The sequence below is a fragment of the Heloderma suspectum genome, chromosome 2 (genome assembly GCF_057233095.1).
Source record: "Heloderma suspectum isolate Gila_16-S chromosome 2, 16-S_ref, whole genome shotgun sequence".
NCBI classification, from domain to species: Eukaryota; Metazoa; Chordata; class Lepidosauria; order Squamata; family Helodermatidae; genus Heloderma; species Heloderma suspectum.
The window spans coordinates 370,773,952-370,783,446 of NC_139459.1; the positions used below are offsets into that span (position 1 = coordinate 370,773,952).

General features: G+C 47.1%; 1 protein-coding gene across 4 annotated transcripts; it reads left to right on the plus strand.

The window, feature by feature from the left end:
- Positions 1–18: 18 nt before the first annotated feature.
- On the plus strand, positions 19–9,178 carry LOC146356060 (uncharacterized). Of its 4 annotated transcripts, none has more exons than XM_084831655.1 (5): positions 27–130; positions 1,481–1,593; positions 2,504–3,523; positions 4,328–4,454; positions 6,975–9,178. In XM_084831655.1, the coding sequence occupies exons 3-5, from the start codon at positions 2,774–2,776 to the stop codon at positions 7,853–7,855; spliced, it is 1,758 nt and encodes a 585-aa protein (XP_084687781.1). In that variant the 5' UTR covers positions 27–130; positions 1,481–1,593; positions 2,504–2,773; the 3' UTR covers positions 7,856–9,178. The 4 variants fall into 4 exon arrangements, with proteins under 4 accessions (XP_084687785.1, XP_084687781.1, XP_084687783.1 ...); XM_084831657.1 differs by having other exon boundaries at positions 118–230; XM_084831659.1 differs by lacking the exon at positions 1,481–1,593 and having other exon boundaries at positions 19–130.
- Positions 9,179–9,495: the final 317 nt, after the last annotated feature.

Here is a 9,495-nt window from a genome sequence, read left to right on the forward strand (position 1 = left end):
CCCCTTCCTAGAGAGGCAGGAAATGCAGGACCAGAGGGGGATGTCAATAGTCAAGGCACCTTCCTGTCCTGCCTGCTTCTGCAAAATCTGAGCTGTTTTGAATTTCCTCTTGGTTGCATTCGGGGGACGTGTAAGTTGAAGATGCATTCGGCTGGAAGGGCGGTGCATGGCGAGGGAGCGAAGGGCTGGTGGTCTGGGGGAGAGGATCAGAAAATTGCAGCCTGGAGGAGGTAGCAAAAGGCAGAGAAGCACATGGACAGCATGTGAACCTAGGGAGAAGCTGTCTTCTATTGGGGCCAACCATTAGGCTACCCAGCCCTGTGCTGTCTACTCTGGCAGCGGTTCTCCGAGGTTTCGGGGAGAAAGGGGGACTTGCTGCCGGAGCCATAAAAACATAAGAAGAGCCCTGGTGGATCAGACCGAGGGACCATCTAGTCCAGCAGTCTGTTCCCACAGTGGCCGACCAGCTGCCCACAGGAAACCCGCAAGGAGGACACGAGTGCAATGGCACCCTCCCGCCCATGTTCCCCAGCAACGGGTGTACATAGGCATACTGCCTCAGAGACTGGAGGTAGCACATAGCCATCAGGACTAGTAGCCATTGACAGCTTGATCCTCCCTGAATTTGTCCAACCCCCTTTTAAAGCCATCCAAACTGGTGGCCATCACTACATCTTGTGGTAGCAAATTCCATTGTTTAACTCTGCCCTGTGTGAAGAAGTCTTTCCTTTTACCTGGCCTGAATCTCCCACCAATGAGTTTCATGGGATTATAGTATTATGAGAGAGCGCATTCTTCGAGTTGAACCCAGGACCTTCCGCATGCAAAGTGTTTGTGTAGCTATGGCCCATCCCTTAACGCAGCAGACTTCAGGCTTGCAGGATCTGCTTTGTGTGGGTTTTTTTTTTACTTGAACCCTGAGATCCATCAACTAGAGCCTGCTGCAAAAGGCATATGCTTGGAAGCAAACAATGTTATACTATAACCGTGTTTGCCTCCTGTTTACAGATTCAAGGGTTCAGTGTAGCACGCATATAGACTGATTGTTTTAGTTGTTCAGATATTTTAATAAATTAGCATGAGCTTTCATGGGTTACAACCCACTTCATCAGATGGTATAAGTGAAACTGGAAGCTTTGAGTCTGAAAAGACTATTAAACAGGTAGATCTGCAGGAAGCATCTTAAAGCAATAATTACAAACCACAAAATGCACAAAATGTCTTTATAATGTGCATAAAAGCAACGCCCCTATTAAGCCCCAACTTAGAAGCAAAGAATTATGAGCCCAGGAATTGTTCTGTGCACCAGAACTAAACAGAGTTCATAATCCTTCCATACAGAAATGGAGTTGAGGTATGGACACATATGCCCTGTAAAATTCTGTAATTGAGGCAGGGTGACGGCACTACAAAATCCTCATCTGGAAGCACCCAGGTCAGAGTGGGCATCTCACCCACTATGTCTTTTCCTAACTGGCAGTGGCTGTCTGGGAAGTTGGGCAGAGAGGAGGCGTTCCCATCACCTGGAAAAGATGGCAGAAAAGGGCAACCAAAGTGATCAGGGGGCTGGAGCAGCTGCCCTCTGAGGAAAAGGTATGACATCTGGGATTGTTTAGCTTAGAAAAGGGGCGAATAAGGGGACATGTGATAGAGATGTTTAAAATGATGCATGCATGGTGTAGAGGAAGTGAATAGGGAGACTTTTTTCTCCTCTCCCATAACGCTAAAACCCAAAGGGGTCATCCCATGAAGCTGGTTGGTGGGAGCGGGACAGATAAAAGGAAATACTTCTTCATAAAGCACAGAGTGAAGCAATGGAATTGGCTACCATAAGATGTAGTGATGGCCAACAACTTTGATGGCTTTAACAGGCTTTTTTGGCTTTTGGTCCATTTCTGAGCACAATTTAACATGTTGGGGCTTTCCTTTAAAACCCTACTCAGTTTGGGGGCCTGGGCACCTGAAGGAATATTTGTTCCCACATCCAGCTGCCTGTGCATCGAGATCATTAATGGAGGCCCTTCCCCGGGTGCTCCCACCATCTTGGGGTGAGGTGGGTAGCGATCAGGGAGAGAGCCTTTTCAGTGGTGGTGCCCTGCTCTATGTCTCACTGCCATAAGAAACAAGAGAGGGCCTTCTTGGTGGCTGCTCCCTGCTGGGAGAGGCTAGGTTGGCTCCCTCTCCGTTGTCCTTCCACCAGCAGGCAAAGATGTTTTTATTCAGGCGAGCCTTTGGCATATAAGCTAGTTTGTTGCTGAAGGGCAGTTGTCATTAGCTGGTTGCTGTTTTGTTCTTTTATTGTTGCTTTTTAAATTGTGTTCTTAATGTATTTGTTTTTATGTTACGTTTTCGTTAGAGTTTGTTTTCAATCCAGATTTTATTGTTCGCCACTTCGAGCACCTTTTCTGGGTGGAAAGGGGGGGTATAAATAAAAGAGATTTTAAAAATTACTAATAATGTTCTCTGCACTGCATCGTCCTTCTGTTGTTTGTGTTCCCAATAGCAAAGTCTAACTGGAGGCGTGGATGATGTGAAGTGTCGCTGAGAGAGCCCCACTCTCTATCCTTTGGCATCGTCCCCCTGTGCTGCGGTACCTCAGTGCTTAGAGTGAGAGGCTGGCTGTTTCTCCACCTGCCTAAAAAGTGATGGAGACACCAAACTAAGCTGGAATCAGGACCTACAAAGTCAGCGGTGGGCTGGACAACATTCTCGGCCCTAGGACTTCAGTTCCCGCTGGTGGCCAGAGCAGGGTGTGTGAAGCCAGAAAGGGAAAATGGAGAGAGGAGAACCAGAAGGCACCAAGCCGGAGGCTGGACCTGAGGAGGGAACAGGAGAATATTTCCATATTGTTCAAGTGGAGACTGTCGGGCAGTTTGCAAAATGGCAGCCTCCAAAACACATTAAACAGGAACCGGAAGAGGGGTTATTGTCGCAGAGCTGGGAGAACCAGTGGCAAGATTTCCTCAAGGTGGTTCAGTCCCCCCTTTCTGTAGTGGGAACCTCACAGCTGCCCACTGAAGCTGTACCATGGGGCGAGATTAAGATGGCTCCGATTCCTGTTGAAGAACCCACAGCTATCAGCCCACAGACAGGAGGAGGAGGAGGAGGAGGAAAAGAGCAGATGACCCAGCTGGGACGAGGCCTTCATGGGTTGGCCAAGCACGCATACGACTCGCTGGATTCAGGAGACACAGGGGATTATGGGAAAGTGAAGGGAGAGAGCCAGCGTGCCCTCAGCACAGACCAAGAGCGCCAGCTTTTCCGGAAATTCTCTTACAGAGAGGCAGAGGGACCCCGGGAAATTTACAGGCAGCTCCACAAACTTTGTCACCAGTGGCTCAAGCCAGAGAAACGGACAAAGGAGCAGATCCTGGAGGTGCTGATCATGGAGCAGTTCCTGGCTGTCTTGCCCCCAGAAATGTGGAAGTGGGTGAAGGAAAGAGGCCCGGAGACCTCGATCCAGGCAGTGGCCCTGGCGGAGGATTTCCTGCTGAGGCAGCGAGAGGACAAGAGTCAGGGAGAGGTGAGAGCTGCTGTGTGCTGCTTGCCCTGCAAAAGGCAAGGTCTCCCATTCCTACTAAGGAGAGGGCCTTTTCAGCGGTGGCACCCCGGATGTGGAATGCCCTTCCCAGAGAGGCTCACCTGGTGTCTACATTATCGCTTTTTCAGCGCCGTGTGAACACCTTTTTCCCAGGTTTTTTGGACCTTCAGTTTTGTTTTTAAATATGTGCGATTGTGTTTTTAGATCTTTCCCTGCTGCTGGTTTTTACTGTTTTAAACTTGTAAGGGTTTTATATTACGTTTTATCATGTTGTGGTGTAGCGGTGAGAGTGTTGGACTGGCACTCGGGAGATCCAGGTTCCAGTCCCCACTCGGCCATGAAGTTCACTGCGTGACTTTGGGCCAGTCACTGACTCTCAGCCTAATTTACCTCACAGGGTTGTTGTGAGGAAAAAATGGAGAGGTGGAGGACCATGCGAGCTGCCTTGGGTTCCTCGTGTGAGGAAAAAAGGTGGGATATAAATGTAGCAATAAGTTTTTATACATGAAATAATAATTTTGTATAAATAAAATATTTATAAATAAAATATTTTCATAAATAAAATTAAAAAATATAAAGAATAATATTTTATAAGGAAAATAATATTTTATAAATAAAATATTTTCATAAGGAAATAATATTTTATAAAGAAAATAATATTTTTTATAAAGAAAATAATAGATTTTAGGGTTTTAATTTTTGTGCACTGCTCAAAGAGCTATGGCTATTGGGTGGCATAGAAATGGAATAAATAAATAAGAAAATCAATGTTCACTGCTTTTTCAGGTGCTGGGTTTGATCCAAGAGGTAGCCGTGAGCTTCCTGGATGCGGAGCGAGCTTCATCAGAAACGGCTCAGAGGTGGCACATCAGAGAGATCAAGAAAGACTGGGGGAAGGAGGCCAGCTTGCTAGGTAAAGAGTCTCTGCAGTTGAATGATGGTTGAAATTGCTGGCTTTGCTTAGCCTGGAGAAGAGAAGGTTAAGGGGAGATGTGATAGCAGCCTTCAAATATCTCAGGTGCTGCCACATTGAAGATGGAGCAGACTTGGTTTTCTGTTGCTCCAGAAAACAAGACAAAAACGTAGGGGTGAAAATTGCAGGGGAGCCGATTTCAGCTCAATGTTAAGAGAAACGTTCCAGGTTTCCCGATCCCCCCAGCACACACGCTCAGGCATTCTGACACTAGACACCCAAATCAGTGAGATTTCTTTATTGCAGAGAATCCCATGGCGAAAGCTTAATGGTTACACTCTTCAGAAATCATATAGCTGTCAGTAGCTATAGGCTCGATGTAATTCCAGAACAGTCCAAAGCTAAACACTACTACCGTGACTGAGGTCCTCAGCGTGGTTTCTCCATTGCCATCTCCATGGTTCTGAACACAGGGAAGGGACACTGGATTCCTGGGTACCTAACCCAGACAATCCTTTCACGGGGCTCCAACCCCGGTCATGGAAAGGGAATGATCCCTGGAATGAACCCATCAGGCAATCAGGGGATAACTTCTTGAAAGGCCTAACAACCGACACCCATAGAGAGCCCAACTTTGAATCTTTTGTCGATAACTCCAGGCTACATGGTCAAGGCCCACCAAGATCAAGGGAAGGGCTGACCCACACACGCAAGGAGTTCCAGGCCACCGCTTTTGCATTGGCAACTCCACGCTGCAGGAGTTCTGGCAGAGGGAAGTCCAAAAGTCGTAGATCAAACCCAGCCTGCTGTACACTGAGCTGTCTACAAACACAGACACACAATCCACAGCAACGAGAGTTCAAGTCTATGAAAAGCCTCACAGTACTTTTCATGGCAAGTCCTTCATAATCCAACATTCCAGTCCATGTGCAATGTGCCTCCAAAAGCCCAGACGATGGTGGATCCAAACAGAGGAGGCTTCGGGCAATGAAGACAAGACGTTCCTAGCAGAGGCTCTTTGCCTTTGTATCAGCTTAAAAGGGAAGGCGGGACTGTAGGACACCCTGTCCGGATCCCTTGACAGACAAGGGCCTCTAGTCTTTCAGCAAGGCCCCTGTCTAAACAGGGCGGCACTGCTCGGCCCCCCAGCGGTGACACTACAACCTGGGCGACCTTTCTGCAAACCCGACCCCACCTCTGTCAGGTTGTCACGGACAGCTTCCAGCCTCCCTGCCTGCCAAGGCCAGACCAGCAGCAGACAGGGAGTTGGGCGGCTCTGCTCTGGGAACACTGGCAGAGATAAGCTCACACAGACTCTGACACTGCAGAAGCTGAATAGGCCCAAGCCCTTCCAGGCTACTTCTAAGCAAATCCTGGCTATAACCTGCAAGGCCCACTGCAGTACCAAAGCCGGGCCCTGACAAAACTTCCTAACGGTAAGAGCTGTTCGACAGTGGAACTGACTACCTCGGGAGGTGGTGGGCTCACTGTCACTGCAGGCATTCCAGCAGAGGCTGATTATGGGTGCTCCTTTTATGATTTGTTAACTGTAAAAATGCATTATCCCTTTCCACAACAAAATAGTGCTCATTTCTAAGTAAATGTGTTTAGGATCAGGGAGGCAGAAGCAAACTCCATTTTATTCCTACAGTCATGTAGGCTCCCTGAAAGACCTCATTCTCCAATACAAACCTGCCTGGGTTTTAAGATCTTCCAGGGAAGCCCTTGTCGCTGGAAGTATGTTTGGTGGAGACGCAGGAGAGGGCCTTCTCGGTGGCTGCTCCCAGGCTCTGGAACTCTCTGCCGAGGAAGGCTGGATTAGCCTCCTCTCTGTTGTCTTTCCGCTGGAAGGCAAAGACATTTTTATTCAACCAGGCCTGTTGCGTCTAAGCTGGCCTGTTGGGTTGGGTGCTGTTTTTATTGTTGTATTTTTAAAATTGTGTTTGTAATGTATTTGTTTTATGATTGTTTTAACTACATATTTATTTAAAATTTTGGTTCTTATTCTTGTTAGCCGCCTTGGTGCCATTTCCTTGGTGGAAAGGCAGGGTAGAAATCAAGAAAGGGCACCATCCTATGCATGTTTAGACAGACAGAAGTCCTACAAGATAAAAGTCCTACAACATGCTGGCTGGGGAATGCTGGGAGTTGTAGGACTTTTGTCTGTCTAAACATGCATAGGATTGTCCCCTAAATAAATAAAATGATGGTGCTACAATGTAAATGAGTTTAAAACGCAAAACTGTGCATGCTCAGGGTTGGAAAACAGGTTGTTAGTTAGCTCTAACGTATCAGGAAGCAGTTGTTATGCATGGAATGGCAGGGATAGGGGAGAAGAGAAATGTTAGTCATGTGCTTCACAACTGAAAAGTAAACATGGTAGTCTAAAGGGTTCCCTACGTAAGAGCATTAAGTCCAGGGTCTAGTATTAGCTAGGTGCACCACTGACCTTTGAGGGCAGCCCCACGTAGAGTCCCATGTAGAGCGCATTGTTGTAATCCAGTTCTGTTGTTCTTTCAGGAGGTGATGGGTGGATGAGTGACAGCGACGGGGAGGCACAAGGGATGACGTCACAACGAACCCATAGTTTACAGCAGGAGGAGAGTTTTGTGAATCAAGATGAATCAAAGCGAGATGAGCGGAGGAGAAAATCCGCTGCTGGCCAAGAAGGCTCGGTCTGCGAAATAATACTCCAGCAAAGGATACACAAAGGAAAGGGAAGGAGTTTGTGCACTTTGTGTGGGAAAAGCTTCAGTACTAAATCGAGCTTTAATAGACACCAGAGAATCCACACAGGAGAGAAACCATACGAATGTCCAGACTGCAGCGAAAGCTTTCTGGCCAGATCAAACCTCATTCGACACCAGAGAATCCACACGGGGGAGAAACCGTACAAATGCTCGGACTGCGGGAAGAGGTTCAGTCGGAGCGCGAACCTCATTACGCATCGGAGGAGCCACACAGGAGAGAAGCCGTATAAATGCTCAGGCTGCGGGAAGACCTTTAACCAGAGCGCGCACCTCATGAGACACCAGAGAACCCATGTGAGAGAAAAGCTGTACGAATGTCCCGACTGTGGCAAGGGGTTTACTCAGGCTGCAGCACTTAGCTGTCACCAGAGAATCCACACTGCAGAGAAACCATATGAGTGCTTCGACTGTAGCATGAAATTCCGCGATAAATCGAGCCTCAACAGACATCGCAGACTTCATACAGGAGAAAAACCATACAAGTGCTCAGTGTGTTGGAAAGGATTCAGTCGACGTTCAGTATTAATCAGGCATCAGAAGACCCACATGGGAGAGAAATCATGTAAATGCTCAGACTGTGGCAAAAGCTTTCTTAGCATATCGGACCTTATCACGCATCAGAACTCCCACACAGGAGAAGACGTTTTATAAAATCTCAGAGTTGTGGAAAAGAGATTCTGTCAGAATAGTGCACCTTACTAGAAATCAGGGAATTTACACAGGTGATTGGTCCAGTGTAGTGACCTGTGAATGAGCGTCCACATGTTCAGAAGCCTCCAGGTGCCTGTAGCATCTATCATTTCTGACAGCTACTTCAGGTACTTGTGGACAACTCCATTGAATCCTTGCCAACACAAACATTCAGTCCACCCAAGAAGGAAATTATGCAAAGATCCCTGCAGAATGAGCAGATCCTTGCAGAATGATCAGGCTACAAGGAGAGAATAGAGGAGACCAGGGCAGGCAACTTCAGCGAGTCTAGAGGCCACTTTCTCCCCCCAACCCCCTGGGCACCCCCCCTCATAGGCCATATTCTATCAGACAATTTAAAGATTATGAAAAAAAAATATGAACAAAATGGTGCCCAGAGCACCAGAAAGGTCAAGTTTAGCTTGTTTGCAAGCTAAATTCGACCGTTCCACGGAGCCCTAAAAAGGTCAAAATTAGCTTGCAAACAAGCTAATTTTGACCATTTGGGCACTCTGTAGTGCTCCAGACACCTTTTTTTCTCAATTGAAAAAAAATGTTTTAAAATTAGTTTTCAGGGACTGCATTGGTCTTGACTGACACGCAGTCTCACTGAAAGCTGCCATTTCTGGAGCAGAAACGCAATGTGGTTTGGGAGAATTGCTCTGCTCTTTTATCTCTGTGGTGCCCTGTCCTATTTTTGAATGCCATTGGTTACTCTATATGTGGTCAAATTGTGGCCATGCATGCAGTGTTGGAACCCCACTGATATGCGGTTCTTATTTTCTTATCTCTATGGCTCAGAGTCCTTTCTTATACAAAGAGCTGCAAAGATCACAAGCCAGCCGCCTTGTGCAACAGAATCACACGGCGAAGCCTTTCCTGGACTCAAACACTTTTGGAATGCAGATGGGGGAATCTCACTGGAATACTTCATGCGATCAAAAGAAAAGTAAACTCCCTGCACACAGAAAGCTAGTATGTTGAAGAGATAGATTCTGGTCTAATCTGGTCGTCTATATGCAGGGAGTTTACCTACCCCACGTGGGGGAAGCGTTCAAAAACATTCACACACATCCCATGCCTACAACCTAAAGTGGTTCTGTCCAGGAATGGCAGTGTCATGTGATTTTGCTGTCTGCATAGGTTTTCAGCACACAGAAATGAGATTATATTTAGGATTTTAATTTTTTTTTAATAAAATAGGCATATACTATTTTAGGCAGCAATCCCATACACACTTAACCGGGAGTAAGCCCTACTGAACTTGATTGGTCTGATTTCCATAAAAGTATAAGAACAGTCCAGTGGAGGCTGGTGGCTCCAATGTCAGTGGGGCAGTGAATTCACTCTGGGTTTCAGTCAGAACCAGTCAGAACTCTAAAGGAGCTATCCACATGCTTCCACACGTTGGATAGCTCCTTTAGAGTTCTGACTGAAACCCAGAGTGGATTCACTGTCCCACTGACATTGGAGCCACCAGCCTCTACTGGAACAGGCCTGTTGGGCCTAACAAAAGGTCCACCTAGTCCACAGGTGTTGAACCTCAAGCCCATAGGCCATATTCGGCCTTCCTGCTGGGCCTCTGGGGTTTCATCCATGGC

What these genes read in the sequence shown, in the direction of transcription:
- LOC146356060 (XM_084831659.1), top strand. Translation starts at nt 2,774, where the DNA reads ATGGAGAGAGGAGAACCAGAAGGCACCAAGCCGGAGGCTGGACCTGAG. An exon ending in AGGACAAGAGTCAGGGAGAG is followed by an intron (nt 3,524 to 4,327) that starts GTGAGAGCTGCT and finishes CTGCTTTTTCAG; the next exon opens with GTGCTGGGTTTGATCCAAGA. An exon ending in GAAGGAGGCCAGCTTGCTAG is followed by an intron (nt 4,455 to 6,974) that starts GTAAAGAGTCTC and finishes TTGTTCTTTCAG; the next exon opens with GAGGTGATGGGTGGATGAGT.